Consider the following 27,579-nt stretch of genomic DNA (forward strand, 5'->3'; position numbering starts at 1 on the left):
CTGAGTATGCACTGCTCAAGCCAATTCATCTGAAACAGATGAGGAATGGAAAGAAAGACTGGAAAGCTCCCAAGTACACAAGCCTGTTTGAAACAGTTGAGCAGTGAGAAGCTAGACTGTATACCATTTGAGTACGTGCTGCTCTAGCCAGGTGACAATGAACACAAATTTACACCTTTGTGTATTCCAATACAATGCTAATTATGATTACTCTTCATCCAAATGTGGTAATTGGAAAACTGGATAAATTATGCATGTATTGCATGCACTCAAATTTACAAATGAAACACCGGGAATGTGCTGTGCTGGTGGAAAAATGAATCACCCAGAATTACATTCACTACCTGAACCATTATCAACACTGGTATAAGGTGACACAACCCAATCAATACGTTTCTTGTCAAACATATGCATGTACAGTTCAAGTTTCCAAAAGACATCATTCCGAGCAACAGAGCAACAAATATAATGCGCAAGAATTATATGATAACATTCAAAGTGCGAAGATAAATTTACCATCATGCACGATGATTATTGCCTTCTCCAAATGGAGATAAAAAATTTCTTCAAATTTATTTCATACGGAAACTCTGATAAACAATTTGATCAATGCTGTCAATTCAATGCGTGCATTAAATGAGAAATTGCCACTACTTACAAACTTGATTCAATCAACACAATGAATTAATTTGATTGTTCAGAACTGACCTAGACAAATGCTGGCTAATAACTAAAAAGTTGTAGTTAGAGCAGACAAAACACATGTCAACAAGAAAGAAATACTGTACAATGCACCAACAATTAATGAGGTGGTAATCGTTATTGTCTGTGAAGAATTTAACTCATGTGATACAGTTCTTCATTACAGAAATAGTGGTATTCAACGTGTCTCTGAAACTCATTGTTCATACTATGGATTGCAATGCCTGATGGATATCATTTCAAAATCAAATTGAGAAATCTACAGACAAATAAGGAAACAAATAAGGAAGTCAGTGCCACAAATTACTATTTATATTGATGATGATTTGTCAAAATGCTGAAATGTTGTCAATTCTCTCATCAATAGAGTGCTAATATGTACAGCAAAAACTGAAACTGAATTACACTTACATTTGATTAAAGGAAACCAAGTTGCATTCAGAAGAGTGCATACATTTAAATGAAGCACAGTTAATGGTGATAAAGTGAATTGGGAAAAATGGTCATACTAGAAGTGGCATATAGAGGGAGTCCACAGGGCATGCATGAATACACACATCTTTGGGTGTCATGATACAACTGCATGTGTATTCAAATGAAAATTGAAATTTTTACACGATTTCATTGTCAAGCGTCAAGTTTTTGGAGAGACATGGATGCATTCCACTGAATGGCAAAATACAGAATTGCCACATGCACACATTTTGATTTGGCTGATTGAACACTACATTAAACTGATCGAGTTATCTCAGCAGAAATACCAGATGTCAACACTGATCCAGACTAATTTGAAGCCATCACCAAAAACATGATTCATGATCCATATAGCTTACTCCATGTGGCTCACTCAACAACAATTCAACATGCCCAACTGATGAGGAATGCACGATACAACACCAACGAGACTTACTTGCTGTGACTATCAGTGGCAATCCACTCTATAGTTGATGTGGCAGCCAAAGACTTCCAGCATAAGAAGTCACCCCCATTCTATTAACAGCCTTGTCAAAGAGGGGGGAGGACCGGACAGAGGTTCAGGCCGCTTTCTTGCCATTGAGGTGTGAAACTGCCCCTAAAGGTGGAATAATCAGCAATGATTAATGGCGTGAAGATGCAGAAGGCAATGGAAACCACTGAATTAAAGACACATAATGTGTATCCAAAGAATATGTGACCTGCAACTGAAATAATATTATGATGATCTCACCAATGGCAAAAGATTCTGGAATAAAGCCCATTCAGATCTCTGGGAAGGGGCAGAGAAGGGGGAGGTGACTATGAGAAAAAGATTGAATAAACAATGAAAGGATAAACTTCTACAAGCTGGGGCATGCAATGTCAGAATTTTGAACATAGTAGGGAAGCGAGAAAATCTGAAAAGGGAAATGTAAAGGTTCAATCTAGACATAGCGCAGGACAGTGGAGTGAAATGGAAAGAAGACAAGAATTTCTGGTCAGATGAGGATAGGCTAATATCAACAGCAGCAGAAAATGGTACAATGGGAATAGGATTTGTTATGAATGGGAAGGTAGGGTGGAGAGTGAGTTACAGTGAACAGTTCAGTGATAGCGTTATTCTCACCAGAATCGATCATAGTGCAGGTATATATGCCGACATCGCAAGCTGAAGATGACGAAATAGAGGAAGTATATGTGGATGATGAAAGGGTAATTCAATACACAAAGGTAAATGAAAATTTAATAGTCATGGTGGACTGGAATGCATCTGCAGGGGAAGGAGTAAAAGTAAGGGTTATGAGAGAATATGGGCGTGGTATTAGAAATAAGAGTGGAGAAAGACTAATTGAGTTCTGCAATAAATTTCAGCAAATAACAGAGAATACTCTGTTAAAAAATCACAAAAGAAGGAGATATATTTGGAAAAGCCCAGGAGATATGTGAAGGTTTCAGTTAGATTATGTCATGCTCAGGAAGATTCTGAAATCAGATACTGGCCTGTACATCATACCCAGGAATAGATATAAACTCAGACCACAATTTAAAAGTGATGAAGAGTAGGCTGAAGTTCTGAGAGACTAGTCAGGAAAAATAAATCCGCAAAGAAGTGGTATACAGAAGTGCTAAGGAATGAAGAGACATGCTTCAAATTCTCAAAGGCTATAGACACTGTGACAAGGAATAGCTCAATAGGCAGTTCAGTTGAAGAGGAATGGACATCTCTAAAAAAAGGCAATCATAGAAGCTGAAAAAGAAAACAAAGACACAAAAAAGGTAACTGCAAAGAAACTTTGGGTAACAGAAGAAACACTTCAGCAATCAATGAAAGAAGTAAATACAAAAATGTTCAGAGAAATTAAGGAATACAGAAACACAAGTCACTTAAGAACGAGAAAGATAGGAGGTGTACGGAAGCTAGCGCAAAATGGCTGTATGAAAAAAAGTGAAAGTCAAAACAACCTTTGGTGAAATTAAAAAACATGGGTGGTGACATTAAGAGCACAATGGAAATTCCATTAAAAAATGCAGAGGAGAGAGCAGATAGGTGGAACAAGTACACTGAAGGCCTATATGAAGGAGAAGACTTGCCTGATGTGACAGAAGAAGAAACAGGAGTCACTCTGGAAAAAGCATTATATACAGTATAGAGTGTGACCAGGCAAAGATCGCATCAGCATCGAAGCATACTAATGTTGAGTTTGTATATGTTCTTGGGTACCATGACTGACCTAATTTGAATTCTTCTGTCAGGAGAGGTAATTTGGAGTTGGAATGGCTGCATATGTCGGGTGCAGGGTCACATATTGGTGCGATTCCTGTTGATTCTCTCTATAGGTGGGATTATAATAGGCATGGCCTTCACCTCAACAGGAAAGGGAATGGTAAACTGGCTGGGAAAATAGCAGGAAAGTTAAAGGGGGGAGGCACTGTCACGAGTGGTAAAATACCAGTGTTCAGAAAAGATGCTTTTTTAGGGTACGCAGGACAGAAGTTTTAAGAGAGATTAGGATAGAGACCAACCTTGAGTTTGAGGACAAAAAAAAAAAAAAAAAAAAAAAAAAAAAAAAAAAAAAAAAAAACAACCAACCATAATTCTAAGTTATTACATCAGCATCAGCTGTTGGTTAAGAATTTTCAAGAACCGGTAGAAATTTCAACTCCACCCAATTTTAACTCAGTCATTGTGAAATATCAGCTATCTTTATTGCATCAAAATATTCGAGAACAGAGAAAAATAATGAATTAATTATCTGCATAGATGAATTAGAATCCTCAAACCCAGCTGACATAATCTGCCTTTCTGAACATCAAGTGACCACTGGTATAGAACTTTTAACTGTTACAGGATTTAGGGTAGCAGTTCACTTTAGTAGAGCAGAAATGGGGAAAGGAGGAGCTGCCACATTCATCGAGAACTGTCATAAATTTAAAAGCATAGACATTCATAAATTTTGCCTAGAACGGCATATGGAAGCATGTGCAAAATAAGTAGAATTTCATAAAAAACCCTTCATAATATTAAGTGTATATCAAGCAGCGGCAGGTAACTTTAATCTGTTCATAAACCACCTTGAAGCAGTACTGGCCCATTTAACTACCAAAAACAAAGAAATAGTGGTTGCTGGTGATTTCAATGTAGACTTCCTTAAAGACCATCCCAATAAGAACTTATTTGAGTTAGTAACACTATCATTCAACTTAATTCCCACAGTAAAATTTCCAACTAGGGTAACCAATTGCTCACAACAAGCCATTGATAATATCTTTATAGAAAAGACCAATGAACAAATTTATATTACAAAACCAATAGTCAATGGCCTCTCAGACCATGACAGGCAGTTCCTTGTGTTAAATGTTAATACTGAACAGGATATAAAATCTGTTAAATCTGAACTCAAGAGGGTAATCAATAAGCCAAAAATTGATTATTTTATGATATGTCTGCTTGTGTCTGTATATGTGCGGATGGTTATGTGTGTGTGTGTGTGTGCGCGCGCGCGCGAGTGTATACCTGTCCCTTTTTCCCCCTAAGGTAAGCCTTTCCAATCCCGGGATTGGAATGACTCCTTACCCTCTCCCTTAAAACCCACATCCTTTCGTCTTTCCCTCTCCTTCCCTCTTTCCTGATGAAGCAACCGTGGGTTGCGAAAGCTTGAATTTTGTGTGTGTTTGTGTTTGTTAGTGTCTCTATCAACATACCAATGCTTTTGTTTGGTAAGTTACATCATCTTTGTTTTTAGATATATTCTTTCCACCTTTTTTCGCCCTAAGGTAAGTCTTTCCGCTCCTGGGATTGGAATGACTCCTTACCCTCTCCCTTAAAACCCACATCCTTTCGTCTTTCCCTCTCCTTCCCTCTTTCCTGATGAAGCAACCGTTTGTTGCGAAAGCTTGAATTTTGTGTGTATGTTTGTGTGTCTATTGGCCTGCCAGCACTTTCGTTTGGTAAGTCACATCATCTTTGTTTTCTTCTGTACCATTTCAGTGCAGTAATGTGTTCATTGTAAATAAGTATTGTAGTAGTTCTATTATATGTTTATTACCTTACAAATAAAAGAACATTTTTTTAAATTTTAAATTCAGTGCATTAATGCGATCTTAGTAAATGAGTGTTGTAAAATGACCCTTTCATATAGTGTTCATTTAAAAAAAGAGAAGAAGAAGAAGAAGAAGAAGAAGAAGAAGAAGAAGGAGAAGGAGGAGGGGGGGGGGGAGAGAGGGGGGGGGGGAGAGAGGGGGGGGGAGAGAGGGGGGGGGAGAGGGGGGGGGGGAGAGAGAGAGAGAGAGAGAGAGAGAGAGAGAGAGAGAGACGATCATTCCACTTGGGATCTGTGGAAGGTACATTAGCTTATTTATTTTAGTTGTACATATTTATCATTTTTTTTTACATGTTCTACATCCAGGAAGACCTCTTCACTACAGATCAATTGGAATGAAAGTACATCTATTTGAATGGGAAATGCAGCAGCATCTGTCAATTAAATCCACCAATATCAACAGGGATGCTACAGTGGTAGCAATGAAGCAGCATGGCTCATTCTATCATTTCCAATCAAAGAATGACATCCAACAGTTGTTTATTTGGCAATACACCTTGAAAGTGGACAGTGCATGTACTCCACAAGAGAAAATGTATGCACAATGTCATTGTTACTACCTCCAACAATGTTAACTGAATTTTTCTCATATCTGCTATGGCTCTGCTTTCCTATGAATTGCTAACATACTACACATGGAATGCATCAGTGAACAAGTTTCAGTGTCGCAAACAAAGTAAAGCAGTTGCAGAACATCTCAGTTTACATTCAATCGTCATGCTAGGGCATCTGCACAGCATTCACTCACACAATGTAAAATATTTTTACATGTAACTACTGTTGACCTATGTAGGTAAACTGATGTCCCTCCAAGAACTGAACACAGTAGACTGTCACGTATGTGCCACTTGTCTGAAGCTTGGCCAAGAATTAAAACTGCTTGAAAATGAGGTACACTGGGACACTTCACTCACTGATGCATCAAATACTGATTACCAAAAGCAAACACACGTTACTTGCAATGATATTGAAAACATGCTTTCCACCCAGTCCAAAAGATCTTTGGGAATAGTACAAAGACTGCACGAATTAAGACATCCTACATTGTTTGCATGCTATGGATCAAAATCTGTACATTCAGTTAACACAAAATGTTTACAATGAGGTGCTGGTCATTTCAAAAAACAATTTTGGATACTGGGAATGGGAAAATGGCAATCAATAAACTCACACAATGTTCACATTTCCAACCAACTTTTGTAAAATCACAGGAACACAGACAAAATGATGCATACAGTTTTCCAAGGTATCACACAGGATTACAAACCTCATCAGTGGCTCAGTGCACACATTAGCAGCCATAAACAATGTTGTCAATGCCATCAAATTCAGCATTCAAAACAAAATATCAGGTGATGTGTCACTGTACCAGTCGATTGATACCATAATGAATCAACAGGAAGCTGTCAATTACTCAACTGAATTCTTGAATTCACATGATTTGTCAATAAATGACCACAATCTGACTAGGCAAGAGCACAGTTGATTAGCCAGTGGCAGAACATGCTTCTGAGCACAACAAGCTCAAAGTCAATAGCTGCCTCACAGCCCATGCCATATGTATCCTAACCCCCAACACCGGCTTCTCTGAATGACATGGACAGGAATTGTCCTCAACACATGCTTCAATCACACGATCTTCTTGATCTCAATCTCCGGTAGTCTCGACACCACACTCACCTCCACATCTGTCCCCGTAACCAACCCAACTTCACTCATTCTATGCCCACATCATCCTCTCTATACTCTCTCTCTTTCCTCTGACTTGTCTTCCCTTCACAATCTACTCCTCCACATCATTTGCAACTATCCCTGCTACTCCACACTGAGCTCATTGGTGTAACATACCTATTTCGTGCACCTGTGATCTCTTCGTTCCAGCCACCATCAACCCTTCTTCAACCCTCCGTACCACTCGATGCCCCTCCTCTCTCCCCATCCATTCCCCCAACACAACAGTTCACCCCAGTCAGTGTAGTTAGCTGTAATTGTGCAGTGTGTGTGTGTGTGTGTGTGTGTGTGTGTGTGTGTGTGTGTGTGTGCAAGAGCTATAGCTCTGAAGTACGGTTCCTCTTTTGACTATACCGTATTTACTCGAATCTAAGCCGCACTTTTTTTCCGGTTTTTGTAATCCAAAAAACCGCCTGCAGCTTAGAATCGATTGCAAAGTAAGCGGAAATTCTGTAAAATGTTGGTAGGTGCCACCACAATTAACTTCTGCCCTCAAATATATGTAGCGCTACAGAGGCATGCTTTGCAGGCACAAAGATAAACACTGGCGCCAAAACAATTAAGATTGGAGGCGAGATTTTTTCTCCGCCCCGAGTTTCAACCACTGCATTTTCATACATTATCCAACGTAGTAAATACAAATTCCGTATTGTTCATCTTCGAATGTAGCAGCCTTTCAATATGCTACGAAAATCCGACTGGCAAGACTGTTTGGGATGTTTGTCAATATGGCCAACTCTACATTCTGAATTTTTTCCTACTTGTGACAAGAGATGGTTGCTAATGGGAACTTTTATGAACTGTGAATCACATGCAGTATTCTCTTCACCATAATAATACGAATATAAACATTTTGCCATGTATTCTTTCGTGTTTGCTGCTATCTCAATTAAATTCTGGCTGCCTAATAAACTACGAAACTAGAATGAGACAACAGCAAACGCGGAAGAATATACATATGGCATGTTTATATTCGTATTATTCTTACGCCCAATAGTGATACAGTCAGAAATGAAGCACGACAACTGACTAGATTTTTAAATCTAAGATGACTCTAATTTCTGTCCAGAATGTAATGTACTAAAGAGGCGTCTGCAAAGATTTTCAAACAAAGAAAAATTTTCGCTAAACTCTCCTTCACAACATCTCTATCACATGCAGTCTGTTATTTGGATTTGGTCCTTGTTGATTATTATCAAAGAAAGCAGGAGTGTGAGTAATAACAAATAGCAGTCTCTTTCCATTGTTTCGCTAATGAGACGAGTCCTCTCTTTTTTTTTTTTTTTTTTTTTTTTTTTTTTTTTTTTAAAAAAGAATTGGAAGCGGCGGTAGCGCGCACAAAAGCAAGACATGCCGCCAGCGGCGACAGGTCATAAACACTCATTATCAAAATGCGACAAACAATGCAAGACACAGTACAATAATGCATTTTCAGCTTAGAGTGACATAAACACCTATAACAAAGAGAACGCCACTTATCAGATCAAAGAAAAATAAGCAATCAATTCAAACCAGACGAAGCACGTGAAAAAGGAAGGGTACCCATATAAATACGGATGGAGCGTCTGACGCATAGCAATGGCTACCTGGTAAAGATTAACTGCTAAGCTTACGACTCGAACCAAACTACTGTAGCTGTGTCGTCATTCGTTCGATCTAAATTGTGTCTCATATTACGATGGACCAACTTTGTTTCGATTAGGAGGTGCGGCCTAAAACTTTTCTCTCCCCTTGAATTTCGAGTCTCAAATTTCAGGTCCGGCTTAGATTCGGGAAATTTTTTTTTCCTTGATTTCGAGTCTCATTTTTCAGGTGCGGCTTAGATTCGAGTGCGGCTTAGATTCGAGTAAATACGGTATATCTATATATCTACAGTACTGTCACACTCAGACTAAACATGGCACTGTGTGTTAATACACTTCCCGAATTTTCACAGTGTACAAATGTCACACTGAAGATGCATGCGCACACATACATAAACATCGAATATATTGATATAGTAGAAAAGACCTGGGAGAATTACCCTCATATGAATAGTGTGATTGGGTTTTGTTGTGGAATCCGGAAATTTAAAAAAAAGTTAAAGAACTTCTCCCCAACTTACAAGGGACCCTACCAATTTACATGACTGATGTCCCCCTTTGCCTGTCAATGCAGAAATTCATCTGGCAGACAGCTATGTAATTGTTATTTCAGTAGACTGAAACCCTACCACAGGTAAGTCACACCATCCCAGCCAACCATGGCCACAGACCTACCAAGGAACAGGGTGCTCTTGCCACGCAAATGCGCAAAAGAAAGAACTTCCTACTGCTTCCGTGGATGACGTACACTTTGCATTCCAAGAACTTCGAAGCACTTTGGTTGTGGAATTAGTTGCATTCTTTTGTCCCCTCTGTCAGTTATTTCTCTCTGTCAACTATTTCTTCACGAACTTTCAACTGGCAAGAGGTGTGTGGCATCCAGGGAATATTCCAGCTAGATACAACAGCCCTTTCCTTTTGTTTACTTGCTGTGTCACCTTCTATCATTATGTTATCTTCCCTGGTGTTGTATCATCAGAGAGCCCACATTAGGATATGTAACTTCCACAATCTCCTTTAACTGCTTGCATTGTGGGTGATTTATTTGATTTGGTGACTGGCCTTCTACATTCCTATGAAGCATTACTGAATATGTTTACTAACTTTGCTGCACTGTGCTGCCGATTCTTGCTTCTCACCTTTCTTTCCTCAGGAATGGGCAAACGCCACACCATCAAGTGTCTTGATTTGCTCTGTTATGCTGCACTGTTCGCCTGCGACGTATTGGCTGCATGTATTTATGTTTTTGTTCTTGTTGCTATGTTATTTGACTATATTTACAGAGGTGGTGAGAATAGAGATGATGTCTTTCAATGAGCTGCTAATTACTTGTTACCATGGAGTTTAACAAGTAACAGATGCTGAAGGACATTTCTATTACAATTTTGAGAGTTTCTGTGTCGCAGAGTATTTATACTACATCGTGCACTTTGATATAGAGGTAATTCCAAGGAGACTAAATAAACCTTCCAGGTGTTACATTTCATTTGTGATGGATTCTGCTGTCTTACACCCGATGCAGTGCATTGTCTGCACGATCAAGTGTATGATGAGATGGGGCATTTACTGTTCAATTATTCACATTTGCTGGGTTCTAATGTTATCTATTAGCAGCCAGGAACCTAACAGTTAAAAATAAATACAATCAAGGCAGTGTCCTAATTTCCATGTTAGGTTCTGTGTGAAGTTTTCCCTTCTGCATACACTGGATCACATAAGCATAACCTGTACTAGAGAACACAGTACGCAGCCACCATGATTCAGGAACTTGTCGTACTGCATGACAGACTGAAGTCAATACCAGTGGATGACACCCTGTAGCAAGTTATCATGTCACTTTACTGCAGGAAGTGTGGTTTGCCTTGGCACTAAATGCCAAAACATGTTACTACCATACCAGTGCTGTTATTAAGAGAACACATGTAGATATATGCTTTGCAAACACTTCCCACCTTGCATGTAAATGTACCTAGTAGGATTGTACATAGTTCATTGTCATCCCTTATACAAGTTGTTTCATTTTTCTTGCACCATATTCACGACTAGTAATCTTACAGCATGTTCAGCTCCGCTATACTGCTTTCCTTTCTTTTCTTTTCTCTTCTCCTACCTCCACCTTCAATTTACATAATATGTACCGTTAATTGTTACTCTGATCTGTTATGATCACACTTTTGTTCCTCAAACTTATCGTGTTACTCTGACCAGAAGCAGTTTACTGTTTAATAGCAACCTGTGACACCATCACATTAACTTCTAAGCTGTCATCATTCCTGGAATATGATTTTAATGTATGACTAAACACATTTCTGTTATGTTTACTGGAGCTACTCGTGGAGATACACACTCTCATGGCAACTGGTTGCTGCCACTCAACCTCATGACGACCATCAGCTATGATGAGCTGATAAATTCGCTGCTCATGAGAAGGGCAGATCAGTATGGATCATAGTATTGTGCATATCAATAACTGGAAACATCAAAGGTATATGTTGACCGTAGTGCTACCCAGTTCCCTCTCCGCTCCTCTAGCTCTGGTTCTGCTTGGAGTAGACTGTATGGCTCCTATATTGCAAATGCTACTACTATAAAGGCTGCAACCATAAAAGCTACTGTAAGCAACTTCATAGACCACTTAAGGAAGTTCTATCTAAGGCTCATCCACCAGGCAACTACAACTAAAGGAACTAAGACATGGAACGTCCCTTACGTTTCTACATTTAGTTGTAAGTTTTACTTATGTAAACCAAGGCTACAGTTAGGGGCAGATAACACACATGTTCCCAATGATGCTGAGTCTGTGAGTGCATCCTCTATAGACATTAAAACTGTATATCCTGTGTAGTGACACATGTGCTGTATCATTTAAAGAGATACAGAGGCAAGTGGGTGTGCTGGGATTTAACCGAATTCACTACTACTGGGACCACATCACTATAATGTGCCTGCAACTAGAATACAAAGTAATGCGTCATAATCTAAAAGTGAAATAAAATTACTTTTCCAGATTTTGTCAGTGCATTCTTCAGCATATTAACAACAACTTCGTGAAATCTCACAATGATCAGATGAATAAGTTTTGTGTATATTGTTTTAAGAAAAAAAAATAAGTTGCACTAAATAATGCAGCTAGAAAGCTAAAAGTTATTCAGACTGTGCAAATGTATGTCACAATCAAAATTTACAACTCTCAACTTGATCAGTTCAATATTTTGGTCATGATTGGAGTTTTAATGAAAAGTTTAAGTTGCTAAATATTGGACTCAGAAAGACGAACATTAGTATGTAGACTCAGTTTGATATAAAAACTTTAACTAATGTGACTCCATCAAGCTACCTCTATTAGTTTTCAAGCAACTTACTAAAAATTAAATTTGGAATGAAAATGTCCCTATTTATAATAGATTAAGTATCGTTTGTAATTGTCACAGAAAGTTCTAATTACAGCACTTTATTACACTAGTTAAATAATACAGCCGTACCAAGTTTCAAGAATTTAGTGTAAATAACAATCAATACAAGGACTGTCAAAGAGGTAGTTCAGAGATCATGTTCTACTGTCTGTTCCATTCTAAAAACTCTATCCGGTAGTGTTTAAATGCAGTCGAGCTAAAACTTTTTCAGTAACTAATGCAACTTAACTTTAATTATGTAAAAATTATGAAGATTGTAAATTCAACAATGTAAGAAAAGATAGATTGCTACCTACTACAAAGAAGAAACGCCAAGTTTCAGACAGACAGCCACGCACACGCGTGCACGCACACACACACACACACACACACACACGCACACACACACACACACACACACACACACACACACACACACACACACACACACAACCAAGTACACCTCATGCATGCACGACTGCCAACTCGAGCATCTCAATCTAAAATGCTGGAGTTGGTGGACGTGTGCATGTGAGGTGTGCTTACTTGTGTGTGTAAATGGAGTGTCTCTCTTTTACTGATGAAGACTGTGGCCAAAAGCTTTCTGTAACTGTCTTTTAATCATGCCTGTATGCAACTTGACGTGTCTTCATTACAGTAAGTAGCATTCCTTCTTGTCCTACATTGCTGATATTCCTACCTGGAGTTTCCATTGTTTGAAGATGGTAAATTGTTACACAACAGAGATATTAATTATTACATATCAAAGAAGGGGCCATTTAGATGCTGCCACTTCTACCTTGAGCGGTTGATAGCAGATGTTCTGTTTGTCAGTCTGCTGCACCCACATTTAAATATGGCCAGAGAGGCAGTAAAGATGACATGTCAAATTGAGATATCAATCTGTCCGTGTTAGGCAAACGCAGGCATTCACTCTGCTTCAGATGACGTCAGAGCAAGCAACCTACCAAATGCATTTTCGATAAAAATAGGAAGTGAATTCATGAAATCTGTACACTGTCCTTGATTGCCCAAATTTCATGGAAGTAACTGTTTGTGAAAAATTGTTTTCAGGCTATTGTAAATGGTGAAGTTTTATACTCTTAATCCATCCACTGCCCCATACCTGGTGCACCTGTGCATGCGAATTAAAGTGATGTCCTCTTTGTGGAGCTACTGACACCTATTCTAGAAATACTGTGCACAGGACATAAGATGTAATTTCCAGCTTACTGCTCTTGTACTTCGAGTAATTTGGTATTTGCCATAAATGACTAGAATGGAATGTGTATCCTAGAAGACACCAATAGTAGCTGTTGATTATTTCAATTGATAACTAAAATTTAAGAAAACAAAAAAGATAACATTTGATGTGCCTACTCCGCAAACTTCTTTAAAATCTGGTATCAGCATTCAGCATGTTTATAATTGTTTCTTTCTCTCAGCCTCCATTAGTTATTACATCCAGAATTGTGAAGATTCTTAGGTGAATGGAAGACCATTATAGCATACACCACAAAACAATGGTCCACGTGGATACCAAACAGTGCACAGGCAGTAATCAGGAAATGAAATTGAGCCTTCAGCCATATTACATCATTTCATTGAAAAAGTGTCCTACTATCAGATAAAATTGTACTAGTTATAAGCTTCACCTTCTTACTTTTGGAGTACTTGTCAAAATTTAATTACTTGGCAAGTTTGTAGGGGATCCTTTTCTAAATCAAACCCCTTTTTACTGTTTAACCACCCCTTCCCCACCCTCATCCCACCCCACCCCACTCCCCTTGATCTTCACTAATGCACACCAAACAGAGTGTTGTGGTCCCTGTGCTGTCTGGCTCACGAGGTGAGAGCAGTTACGCAAGTGCCATCTACTATCAGCAGCTATGCATCCGCCTTGTCACTGCACATGACCACTTCCCTCCTCCACCATGACCGACTTGCTCCTAGACTGTAGCTAACCTCAACTCTTTGCTGTCACTGTTGGTCAACCAGAACACCTATGCAAGACTAGATCATCAAGTAAAACCCCTCTGCAAAATCTGATGCCCCTGTAAAGGCACTGAATGAATAAGAAAATTGTAAAACTGCATCTCGCATCACAACTGATCCTTGTGTAACAACAACCACCCCCTTAGTGTGTAAGGCACTCTGACAGCACTGCTTATCCAAAGGGGCCATCAGTAATTCATTATTTTTTAGAGTTTATGCTTTACTCCTGTGGAAGAAGGAAGAACTGCGCAGGGGCTATCTATTTGGGGGGAATAGGGATGAATTACTTAAGTTTTTTATTCAGGGATTTATTTTTACACTTTGAGTTTGTTTCTGTGAAGACCATTCACAGCTTATCTAACATCCTGGGATGTACTGCTGGGCTAAGCATGTTTCATGGTGAGATATGCTGTCTTGACAGAGTGTTGGTCACAATCCGCAACCAACAGAAGTACAGGAAAGAATCACGTGCAGTCTCAGATGCGGGTACCTGAGGGCTGAGGCAGAGGTATTTCACTCTTTTGGCTGCTGGCTTCCAATTGCTAATATGTCCCTCTTTTGCTCTCCTTTGTTCAATCTGGAACTTTGGCAATACAAATGCATGACGGATTCCATAGATGTGCCACCCACATCCCTTTAAGATGATATAAACGTTAACGAGTCTTTCTACCAGATCTCTGTGGTTCTTATTTAGTAACACAACTATCCCAGATGTCCATGTAAAGACCTATCCTTCCCCCATCCTGCACACACAATTTCTATTTGGCTTTTGGACATCTTTTTCATTTCAATAGCCTGTACAGTTTATGGTTCTTACTACTTTGCAATCTTTTAATCAAGTTCTTAAGTTACTATAAGTTAAGGTACCATAGTGGCTTCCACAAATCAGCTGCAGATGCCTACTATTAATTTATATAGTATTGAAAGATAGATTAAAAAATTTACAGAATTTTCAGAAAGTTTAAAACTTAGCTATCTAGGCACAACTCATAATCAATTTTCACAGCTTCAAAAGCATTGTCTATGAAATATAAGTTCTTGGGTTCAAGTCTTAGCCTAGCACAAAGTTTTCCCAATATGCCAGGAAATTTCAAAACATGAATGCAGTTTCCCAAATCCATCTGGGCAAACACTAAACTGACTCATTGTATCTATCTTAGAAACAGAGTGTAATAATAGTTAAATATCTAGACACACAAAACAATGTTTCCATGATTCAAAGAAAAGTAGCTTCAAAGACTTTTTTTCTCATATAGTGGTGGTGGTGGTGGTTAGTGTTTAACGTCCCGTCGACAACAAGGTCATTAGCGACGGAGTGCAAGCTCGGGTTAGGGAAGGATTGGGAAGGAAATCGGCCATGCCCTTTCAAAGGAACCATCCCGGCATTTGCCTGAAACGATTTAGGGAAATCACGGAAAACTTAAATCAGGATGGCCGGAGACGGGATTGAACCGTCGTCCTCCCGAATGTGAGTCCAGTGTGCTAACCACTGCGCCACCTCGCTCGGTTTCATATAGTGACTGACAATTGTAGTAAAGGGAAAGGCAATCATCTGCAAAATTAAAGTCAAATAATTGCCAAATAATGGATGGGGGATTGTTCATCATCAGTGGACTTCGCCAACACAAGAAAAATGCTGAAGAAAAAAAGGAACAGGACTGCAAACTATTTTAGAAACTACTGAAAATAGCAACCACTAATAATAATATGTACTAACCACTCTATTATACATATCCCAAAATTGTTAACTGTACCTGTTCAAGAATTATGGTAAGTAGAGCTTCAGCTGCATCTCTCACTCTCATGGAAGCAGGTTTTAGCTCCTTTTCATCTTTCATTTTGACTGGTTCACCTGGTTTACCCTAGAGAAACATAAAGAATGATATCACTTTAGGTGACCGACATTTAAAAGAGCTACAGCACCTAATAAAGCATTCAGAGTGAGAAACCAATATTTTAACATTTTAAGGGAAGAAAAATGAACAAAATTAGAGGATGTGAAAACAAAACGGTAAAACATGTGAGTGTGTAGTCTACTTGTGCTCTGAAGGAACAGAGAGGAGTACTAAAAGCCATGTTTGACACAGAACTGTTTTTCAGTTTTCCACTGTATCTTTTCTAAAAACTATAACAGTTTTTCCCCTAAATATAGTGCAAATATTCTATATTACATAATCTTTTATCTTTTTTTCTCTGACCTTTACTCCACAACATATGAATCATTACTGCAAAGACACATTTTATCACATGTTTACACAGCAGGAAACTAACTTTACAAGCCCTTTTTATTTACGTAATTGTTTGAGTGGCATGCACACATACGCGGGCGCGCGCACACACGCACGCACGCACGCACGCACACACGCACACACACACACACACACACACACACACAGTTTCCTGCAAAATATGGTTAATATAAAATTCTGGTTATTAGTTAATTCATGTGCTGATTCTGCAAACTTAAAAGCAACAGTTAGCTGGAAATCTGCTACCACAGCATTGATAAATTCCTTTGAAGTCAATCTACTAATTCATAGCTGTACCTAGAAGTTTTTAAACATGCTCTGTAGGCAGTCCACAATGTGTCCAAGCTAAGATAATGATTTCTGCAATTGTCTGTGGTTCAACTTTTGTACACTGGAGGACATAATTCTACATTTGGATGCCCCACCCACTGCAACTATTTTTAATCCTTTTTTCGTCTTTTATTTGTAAAACATGCAATTTGGAATTTTCAAATGTGCCAAGACATAAATCTTCTTAAACCCAAAGAATACTTATAATGTAACAAGTTATACAGTCATAAAATCTTGACATACCCATGTTTCTCATTATATCATTGGGCACATAACATTCAAATCCAGCTGGCCTTCACTTTTATCATTTGAATGTTGTTTCTCTACAGCATAACATCAGTTTTATACTCTATTTGCAATTTCATTATACATATGCAAGCTGTGTTTTCTCATCTCCTACTATATACAATGTTTATATATCTACCATATTTATGGTAGTTTTTAGAACCACTTAAAATGACCTAATATAAAGACCGGAACACGTAATGGACTCAATAAAATTCTCAGCAGCAACTAGAGTGGTTTTTCATTAATTGTTCTGGTTAGTTCAGCATTGAACACTGCTCCTTTGTTTTCACGAATCTCACATGTAAAACCACTAATCAACTACTGCAAAACATAATTCTTGATAAAGGTTTACTTCCATTATGTCATATCTCACGAATGCTACTATTGTTACATTCTTTAGCATGATCAAAAGGAAGCAAATATGATTTGTATGATGTGCTCTTGCTCAAAATATCAGACTCTGTATTGATTTATTTGGTTTTATTTCTGAAAGCATTTCTAATTTACAGTCATACATTGCCAAAAGTGGCTATACTATCATGAAACACAAGGCTCAGCAGTGTATACAGTAAAAATAGGCACTGCCTTACTGTAGAGTAAATTACTGCTATGTTACTTTCCTTCTGTAAATCCCTGGAATTAAAATAAAGTCTTTCAGCTCATGTTAATATGAAAAGCTGACAATTTTTACAGAATAATCATATATATGGGCACAGAATCAAAGGTATTATCATCAAATAGAGCACACCACATAAAAATATGAGGTACAGATGGTGTTTTATTGCCAGCTTCACATACTGGTGTTCCTTTTCTTTAACAATGCTGCCATGTATCATAGGGTGCTGGCCCACTCTCAATCTAATGAGAATCATTTTATTTGGAACGACTTGTACCATGATTGCATGACAGGCTGTCTCTCTGCTAGTTGCTTGTAACTCAAGTTCTAATATTTTAGTGAAGTGACTTGCTACAGCTGTCAGAACTTAAAGAACTGAATTTTACTACCAGCTGTATGAATCATTCTTTACTCAAGATCATTCTTTTACTCACTGACTCATATTTTTTTCTGTTCATCATAAAGATAACAATATGCACAGAGCTATCCACGTGGGCAACTTTGCAAAATTTACAATACCACTGACCCTAATTCCCGCATACCCTGGTAGTCAACAGAACTGCCCTTCCTATTCTTGGATCTTGAGGTTCAGAATGGTGTCACGGATATTTTTAATCACTGTCTTTGTTAAGTTCAGTTCCTGATTGAGTGGGCGAGTGCATATCACAGAGAGAGATTTACCAGATGATAAATTAATCACCAGGGTGACTTCTAATCTGGTCAAGCGCCCTATAGATGGCTTAAAGATTCACTTCATATACCCTATTTAAACCATGGAATTTCAAAATCACAGTTGGAAAAATAATGGTGGAACCCAAGCTATCTGCCTCATTGATCCCATTATCAACACTCTTGGGGACCCATTACAGAATCCTCTTAAAAGGATGTCTCCATTTTTCCCGGTCTTCTGCATCTTGGATTAGCTGACCTCATGTTTGCTTTGTATTTTCCTTTATTTGGTCCATCCATCAACTCAGTGGTCTTCCCTGCAGTCCATTCCCTTCAACTTTGTCTTGAATGTTTCCAAGTTATCTTCATGTTGTCGAACACTGTGACCAAAGAACTAAAGGATTTTCCGGAAACAAATACTAGAGAACCTCTTTTCCACTCTGAGTTCTTGAAGGACTGATTTGTTGGTTTATTTGTCCATCCATGATATTCTCAGCAACTGCATGTATGTTCACATCTCAAAAGCATTAATTCTCTTATGGTTCCCTTCATTTTTTGAACACATTCAGCACCATAAAGGAAAACTGGAAACACCAAAGATTTCAGCACTCTCAATTTAGTAAGTCTGGTTAGAGCTCAGTCTTTCCAAATCACTGTCAGCTTCAATACAGCATCCCTACCCAGAGCAGTTCTATACCATACTTCTTGTGAAGAGCCACCATCTTCCTGAACCACTGAGCTCAGGGAGCCAAAGTGATCAACTTCTTCTTATTCTGACAGTACATCAGGAGCTGGCAGTGATTCATCTCTCTCAATTATCATGATCTTGGTTGTTTCCTTATTCGCTGACAACCCAAGTTTTCCATTTTCTCTCTCAACTCTGTTCAATAATTCTTTCAATTCCACTTGTGATACTGTGCACAACATGGTGTCACCACTGAATATTAAATTACTGATTCTTTGTCTTCCAATCTGGATCCCACCTGTCCAGGTATGATGACTTTTTCTTATAACATATTTTTCTCCATAGGTGTTACATAGAACTAGTGACAGAAGCCACCCCTGTCTAATCCCTTTACATGATTCTAAAGATTAGAGGTTACTGATAAGAACATAGTTTTAGTACATAAAATAGTAGAAACATTCTGTTCATTTAAAACAAAGTTAAAAATGCATTTTAAAATATTCTTATATTTTGTCACTTCTAAAACTGATTTGAGCCTGTTGCTTAGTGAAGATGATGACCTACTCCAGTCCTAGATAAAAATCTTGACCTTTATCATTCCAAAGCCAACAGGACATTCTTGCACTCTGACCAGGAACAGTTTTGATGCATGTTGCCAGTGTCTAAATAGTTGTGTGTAAACTTCAGCAGTGACTTTACTGTATGTTAACAACTAAGCAGCAAAAAGAGCCACAGTGGATGCCTTATCTACACCTGCATCTACATCTATACTCCGCAAATTATCGCGAGGTGCATGACAAGGGGTACGTCCCATTGTACCAGTTATTAGGGTTTCTTCCTGTTCCATTCACATATGGAGCATGGGAAGAATGATTATTTGAATGCTTCTGTGCGTGCAGTAATTATTCTAATCTGATCCACATGATCGCTGTGTGAGCAATACACATAGGGAGTTTTAGTATATCCCTGGAGTAATCATTTAAAGCCGCTTCTTGAAACTTTGTTAATAAACTTCGTTGGGACAGTTTATGTCTGTCTTCAACCATCTGACATTTCAGTTCCTTCAGTATCTCTACTATACTCTCCCATGGGTTAAAAAAACCTGTAACCATTCATGCTGTCCTTCTCTGTATATGTTCAATATCCCCTGTTAGTCCTATCTGGTACAGGTCCCACACAGTTGGGCAATATTATACGATAGGTTGCACGAGTGATTTGTAAACAAGCTCTTCTGTAGACTGACTGACTGCACTTCCTCCATATTCTACCAATAAACCAAAGTCTACCATCTGCTTTAACCATGACTGAACCTATGAGATAATTCCATTGAGTATCCCTACAAAGTGTTATACCCAGGTATTTGTATGAGTTAGCCAACTCCAACAATGACTCACTGATATTATAGGCATAGGATACTACTTTTCTTTCCATTCTATGAAGTGCAAAATTTTACATTTCCAAACATTTAGAGGAAGATGCCACTCTCTGCACTATGGTCATTTTTATAATACGACAGAATATAATCACGAAGTACCAATATCAAATGCCTATTAGGCCTACTACAAGAAAAAAGCTTAATTTTAGGAAATAGTTTCACATTTCATTCGTACACTCTAGCTTCTGAAGCATGAGATCGAAAAGTAGTAGTACAAATTTTTTACATAAATTTGGAATCGTCATATTCTTCCATAATTTGTGTGATGTCCCTGTTTCTTCTACATCTACATTCATACTCCGCAAGCCACCTGACGGTGTGTGGCGGAGGGTACCTTGAGTACCTCTATCGGTTCTCCCTTCTACTCCAGTCTCGTATTGTTCGTGGAAAGAAGGATTGTCGGTATGCTTCTGTGTGGGCTCTAATCTCTCTGATTTTATCCTCATGGTCTCTTTGCGAGATATACGTAGGAGGGAGCAATATACTGCTTGACTCTTCGGCGAAGGTATATTCTTCAATCTTTAACAAAAGCCCGTACCGAGCTACTGAGCGTCTCCCCTGCAGAGTCTTCCACTGGAGTTTATCTATCATCTCCGTAACGCTTTCGCGATTACTAAATGATTCTGTAACGAAGCGCACTGCTCTCCGTTGGATCTTCTCTATCTCTTCTATCAACCCTATCTGGTACGGACCCCACACTGCTGAGCAGTATTCAAGCAGTGGGCGAACAAGCGTACTGTAACCTACTTCCTTTGTTTTCGGATTGCATTTCCTTAGGATTCTTCCAATGAATCTCAGCCTGGCATTTGCTTTACCGACAATCAACTTTATATGATCATTCCATTTTAAATCACTCCTAATGCCTACTCCCAGATAATTTATGGAATTAACTGCTTCCAGTTGCTGACCTGCTATATTGTAACTAAACGATATGGGATCTTTCTTTCTATGTATTCGCAGCACATTACACTTCTCTACATTAAGATTTAATTGCCATTCCCTGCACCATGCGTCAATTCGTTGCAGATCCTCCTGCATTTCAGTACAATTTTCCATTGTTACAACGTCTCGATATACTACAGCATCATCCGCAAAAAGCCTCAGTGAACTTCCGATGTTATCCACAAGGTCATTTATGTATATTGTGAATAGCAACACTCCTACGACACTCCCATGCGGCACACCTTAAATCACTCTTACTTTGGAAGACTTCACTCCATTGAGAATAGCATGCTGCGTTCTGTTATCTAGGAACTCTTCAATCCAATCACACAATTGGTCTGATAGTCCATATGCTCTTACTTTGTTCATTAAACGACTGTGGGGAACTGTATCAAACGCCTTGCGGAAGTCAAGAAACACGGCATCTACCTGGGAACCCGCGTCTATGGCCTTCTGAGTCTCGTGGACGAATAGTGTGAGCTGGGTTCCACACGACTGTCTTTTTCGAAACCCATGCTGATTCCTACAGAGTAGATTTCTAGTCTCCAGAAAAGTCATTATACTCTAACATAATACGTGTTCCAAAATTCTACAACTGATCAACGTTAGAGATATAGGCCTATAGTTCTGCACATCTGTTTGATGTCCTTTCTTGAAAACGGGGATGACCTGTGCCCTTTTCCAATCCTTTGGAACGCTACGCTCTTCTAGAGATCTACGGTACACCGCTGCAAGAAGGGGGGCAAGTTCCTTCGCGTACTCTGTGTAAAATCAAACTGGTATCCCATCAGGTCCAGCTGCCTTTCCTCTTTTTAGCGATTTTAATGGTTTCTCTATCCCTCGGTCGTCTATTTCGATATCTACGATTTTGTCATCTGTGCGACAATCTAGAGAAGGAACTACAGTGCAGTCTTCCTCTGTGAAACAGCTTTGGAAAAAGACATTTAGTATTTCGGCATTTAGTCTGTCATCCTCTGTTTCAGTACCATTTTGGTCACAGAGTGTCTGGACCTTTTGTTTTGATCCACCTACCGCTTTAACATAAGACTAAAATTTCTTAGGATTTTCTGCCAAGTCAGTACATAGAACTTTACTTTCGAATTCATTGAACGCCTCTCGCATAGCCCTCCTCACACTACATTTCGCTTCGCGTAATTTTTGTTTGTGTGCAAGGCTTTGGCTATGTTTATGTTTGCTGTGAAGTTCCCTTTGCTTCCACAGCAGTTTTCTAACTCGGCTGTTGTACCACGGTGACTCTTTTCCATCTCTTACGATCTTGCTTGGCGCATACTCATCTAACGCATATTGTACGATGGTTTTGAACTTTGTCCACTGATCCTCAACACTATCTGTACTTGAGACAAAACTTTTGTGTTGGGCCGTCAGGTACTCTGTAATCTGCTTTTTGTCACTTTTGCTAAACAGAAAAATCTTCCTACCTTTGTTAATATTTCTATTTACGGCTGAAATCATCGATGCAGTAACCGCTTTATGATCGCTGATTCCCTGTTCTGCGTTAACCGTTTCAAATAGTTCGGGTCTGTTTGTCACCACAAGGTCTAATATGTTATCGCCACGAGTCGGTTCTCTGCTTAACTGCTCAAGGTAGTTTTCAGATAAAGCACTTAAAAAAATTTCACTGGATTCTTTGTCCCTGCCACCCGTTATGAACGTTTGGGTCTCCCAGTCTATATCAGGCAAATTAAAATCTTCACCCAGAACTATAACAAGGTGGGGAAATCTACTTAAAATATTTTCCAAATTATCCTTCAGGTGCTCAGCCACAACAGCTGCTGAGCCAGTGGGCCTATAGAGACATCCAATTACCATGTCTGAGCCTGCTTTATCCATGACCTTCACCCATATTATTTCACATTTCGAATCTCCGTCAATTTCCTTCGATACTATTGCACTTCTTATCGCTATAAACACGCCTGTCCCTTCACTGTCCAGCCTATCTCTGCGGTATACATTCCAATCTGAGTTTAGGATTTCATTACTGGTTACGTCTGGTTTCAGCCAGCTTTCTGTCCCTAGTACTATATGGGCATTGTGGCCGTTTATTAATGAGAGCAGTTCTGGGACCTTTCTATAAACGCTCCTGCAGTTTACTATTAGCACATTAATATTGTTATTCCCTGTTGCATTTTGCCTACTCCTACCTTGCCGCGTCTCAGGAGGCGTCTTGTCGGGCCTAGGGAGGGAATTCTCTAACCTAAAAAACCCCCATGTGCACTCCACACGTACTCCGCTACCCTTGTAGCCGCTTCCGGCGTGTAGTGCATGCCTGACCTATTCAGGGGGACCCTACATTTCTCCACCCGATAGCAGAGGTCGAGAAATTTGCACCCCAGATCTCCGCAGAATCGTCTGAGCCTCTGGTTTAAGCCTTCCACTCGGCTCCAAACCAGAGGACTGCAATCGGTTCTGGGAACGATACTACAAATAGTTAGCTCTGATTCCACCCCGCGAGCAAGGCTTTCTGCTTTCACCAATTCCGCCAACCACCTATACGAACTGAGGATGACCTCTGAACCCAGACAGCAGGAGTCATTGGTGCCGACATGAGCAACAATTTGCAGTCAGGTGCACCCAGTGCTCTCTATCGCCGCCGGCAGGGCCTCCTCCAAATCTCGGATGAGACCCCCCGGCAAGCAGACAGAGTGAACACTGGCCTTCTTCCCCGACCTTTCCGCTATTTCCCTAAGGGGCTCCATCACCCACCTAACATTGGAGCTCCCAATAACTAATAAACCCCTCCCCCCGTGTGCCTGCTCGGACCTTGATGAAGGAGCGGCCACATGTCCACTCACAGGCAGAGCGGGTGATGTTCCTTGTTCTAACAAACAATCTTGTCATTACTAATTCCATAACTATTCCTGCTAGGGTTAAAACTTATCCTCCACTTAACTTGACTAACCATGCCACAATCACCGGTTTAGTTATCCCGCGTTTATTCTCTGGTTAGGCGTTATTAGGTGTTCATACAACGTGTTTTCCATGCTACTCCCAGAATAGAACTTTAGCAGCTGCTAGATGGGGACTGTACAACTGGCCCTTAACAGTGTAGCATTCTGACAAAAAATTTTCTGCCAAAATTTCATTTTCTTGACTACACCGAGAAGATAATACATAATCTTTCTTACCTGTTATTCAACAAGGATGCGATTCAAAATCATATGAATAATCAACAGACCGACGCACGCTGGATGCTAGACACTTTGTGAAACAGGGTCTTTCCTCCCCCCCTCCCCTCCCCTAACAGAAATTGCCGCCCGGGGCAGATATCCCGGTTTGCCCCCCGACCCCTATATCCAGGCCTGTTGCACATGCATGAATCTGACAACTTAGGCACGCCAGTAAAATTTTTTTCAGGTAGCATCTGGCTGCTTGCCGCTATTGCTTATACAGCTAACTGCCACACTTCTGTAGCTAGAAGTGGGAGAAGGTACTACTCATACACGACTCAACTGCACAAGCACTCGTTCGCAATTACTCAAAATCTAATATAAACAGTTGTGACATCACGCTCATCGGAAGCAGTTTGTTGGTAAGAAGCATTGCATACTCTTCCTAAAGCCATTGACACATTTTGTTGTTGGCAGATGGTTGTGTGAACACTTTGTTTTGTTGCTGTATACGGCGCATTTCTTTGACAACTTAGTTTTTTTTGTTTTTCCATGTTTTATTGCTGCAGTATTATTCTGCAGTAGTGAGATACAGCAATATCCTTTGTTGGAGTATTGGTTCTTACCAGTCAATGTTACAAAAAATCAACTGAAAACTAAAACATTGAAAAATTCCCGGAATTCTAAAAAATTTCCGCATTTTTCCCGGATGAAAAAATTCCCGGGCTTTTTCCTGGATCTCTCAGTGGTCCCGGGTCGTATACACTCTGACAAAGGTACCTCTGGTACATGCATCACAGGTGTACAGCTTTTGGGAGCTCTTCCATTGGGAGCTCTTCCAACACACCAATTTGTATCGGCTGTCAATCGTTTGATAGCAGACAGGGCAATTTCCAGCTGCTTACGAAAGTCAACCAACTCACTCCTGATTGAGAACAGCATTCACGGAGGGGGGGGGGGGGGGGGGGGGGGGGGGGGGGGGGAGGGCTGCATTTTGGCTGGTGCAATGCATTACAAAGCAGTGAACAAATTAAACCTGCTGATTCTCTTTTAATCTGTAGAGCTAGGAAGTTGCTATTTCACTATACGAATTGAAGCAGAGACACAAAACGAGATTTCTATTAAGGCAACACAGAAACCTGTGGTAAAAATTACTAGTTTTCTAAAATGTTTTGATGTTAATTATAGTTGTCAGCAAACAATCAAGTTAATTTACAAAATATGCAGATAATATATATGGCTACTCATCTTAAGGGAAAACTATAGACAGGGTGTTCCATTTATCTTGACCAAACTGTTTGTCCAAATGTACATTACAAAATGTTTCAAGCAAATATTTCTTTAGCCATCAGGGGGACATCAATCAGCATGCTTGTCTTTGTTGTAGCTTTGTTTTTTACAAAGATATGAAGAGTGGTATGACTATTTTAAATGGCACCCGGTATTTTTTATTCAGTAATTCATTTCCTCTCCTAAAGACCTATTCAAAAATGTATCACAGTGTACCATTCACTGAAACACAACGTTCGTTGTTAATTACATAACACAACACTGACGTTGACGCTCCCAGCACATAGTGCAGGTACTCGGGGTAATGGAACACATCCATGTGCTGACATTAACAGAGGACAAATGTAAACATAAGTAGACTGCACACCCGTCATTCTGTCAACCACTGTCAGTTGAAGAGTTGTGTGAGTAGAATGTACACCAATGAAGAGGAGGGAGGAATGCTACTCATCTATGGGGAGTGTAAGTTAGCAGAACAGTAACTGCAATACAGTTTTCTTATGTACGGGTACATTTAGTACAGTACTTTAGTCCTTTTAAATACTGTTGTGTAGAGTAGGCACACAGTAAAGACTGTCCTTCCTACAAACTGAGTTGACATAACATTTCTTTTATTGTTGTTGAAGGTAGGTGAAATGCTATGCAGGCAGCAGAACTGTACAGAGAGCGATATCCTGACAAGAACCCACCTTCCCGACTGATGTTTTCTCATCTTCTTGTAACGCTTCAGGAAACGGGAAGTTTCAACCTACGACAATACAATCATTGTAGCACTCGCACAGACAGACAAAGCTACCAAAGTTACTGTTCTCGCTTCCGTTGCTCTGAATCCACATGTGAGCATACGACAGCTTGAACACAAGATTGGCATTCCTAAAAACAATGTACATCATATTTTTACAAGTCACTGGTTCCATCCTTACCATGTACACCAACATCAAGAGTTACATGGGAATGATTTACAGGATCGTGTACAGTTCTGTCAGTGAGCACATCAGAAAATCCTCGCCTACCCGAACTACTTCTCCAATGTTCTATTTAGCTATGAATGTTCCGTCTTAAACAAAGGACAGGTAAATACAAGGAACATGCATTATTGGTCCAGCGACAACTCACTATGGCTTAGACAGGTGGAACATCAGTGTCAATGGAGAGTTAACCTCTGGTGTGGGATGCTTGGTACTACAATTACTGGCCATTATTTCATCAATGGTAGTCTAAACGGCACAGCGTATGCCAACTTCCTTAGATGAATTCTTCCGCCTCTTCTGGATGAAGTGCCACTAAGAACTAGAATGCTTATGTGGTATCAACATGGTGGATGTTCAGCACATAACGCCTTGCCTGCAAGTCGTGTTCTGAACCGAAGGCATCCTGCCAGATGGATCGGTTGAGGAGGAACAGTTACTTGGCCTGCTAGGTCTCCTGATTTAAATCCTCTGGACTTTTTTCGTTGGGTATGCATTGAAGCGTGGAGGGTAAAAATCGTAGAGGGAGACCCAAGAGATGAATACACTAAACAGATTCAGAAGGATGTAGGTTGCAGTAGGTACTGGGATATGATGAAGCTTGCACAGCATAGAGTAGCATGGAGAGCTGCATCAAACCAGCCTCTGGACTAAAGACCACAACAACATAATAACAACATGCATTGAAGACATTATCTATCACGATATTCCAACAACTCCAGAGAACATGCACAAATGTGTTATGCTTGCTTGTAATTCTCTTCAGCAGGCAACACTGGGAGCAGTATATAATTATTTCATTCAACGAGTGCACCAGTGTATTGGTCACCACTTTGAGCACCTTTGAATGTTCTGCTCCTGAGCAATGTTACACAAGAGTCAAAGTAAATTTTTTGTTATGTTTTTACTTGGTTTTCATTTGTTTTCTGACAACTCCAGCAAGTGGGCGAGTTTGTGATCCTGGGCTCAAAGTCAATGTTGTGTTACGTAATTAATAATGTTGTGTATCAGTGAATGGTA

The 27,579-nt window shown here is 39.6% G+C and overlaps 1 protein-coding gene across 9 annotated transcripts in view; it reads right to left on the reverse strand.

Annotated features, from left to right (window-relative positions):
- LOC124619295 (ral GTPase-activating protein subunit beta) overlaps positions 1 to 27,579 on the reverse strand; it is a 370,359-nt gene that overhangs the window by 87,272 nt on the left and 255,508 nt on the right. For all 9 annotated transcript variants that reach the window (XM_047145577.1, XM_047145575.1, XM_047145576.1 and 6 more), the window contains one exon: positions 15,714 to 15,821. In XM_047145577.1, the coding sequence (XP_047001533.1) occupies positions 15,714 to 15,821 (108 nt within the window). The remainder of the gene's footprint in view (positions 1 to 15,713; positions 15,822 to 27,579) is intronic.

The sequence above is a fragment of the Schistocerca americana genome, chromosome 6, assembly GCF_021461395.2.
Source record: "Schistocerca americana isolate TAMUIC-IGC-003095 chromosome 6, iqSchAmer2.1, whole genome shotgun sequence".
Lineage (NCBI taxonomy): Eukaryota > Metazoa > Arthropoda > Insecta > Orthoptera > Acrididae > Schistocerca > Schistocerca americana.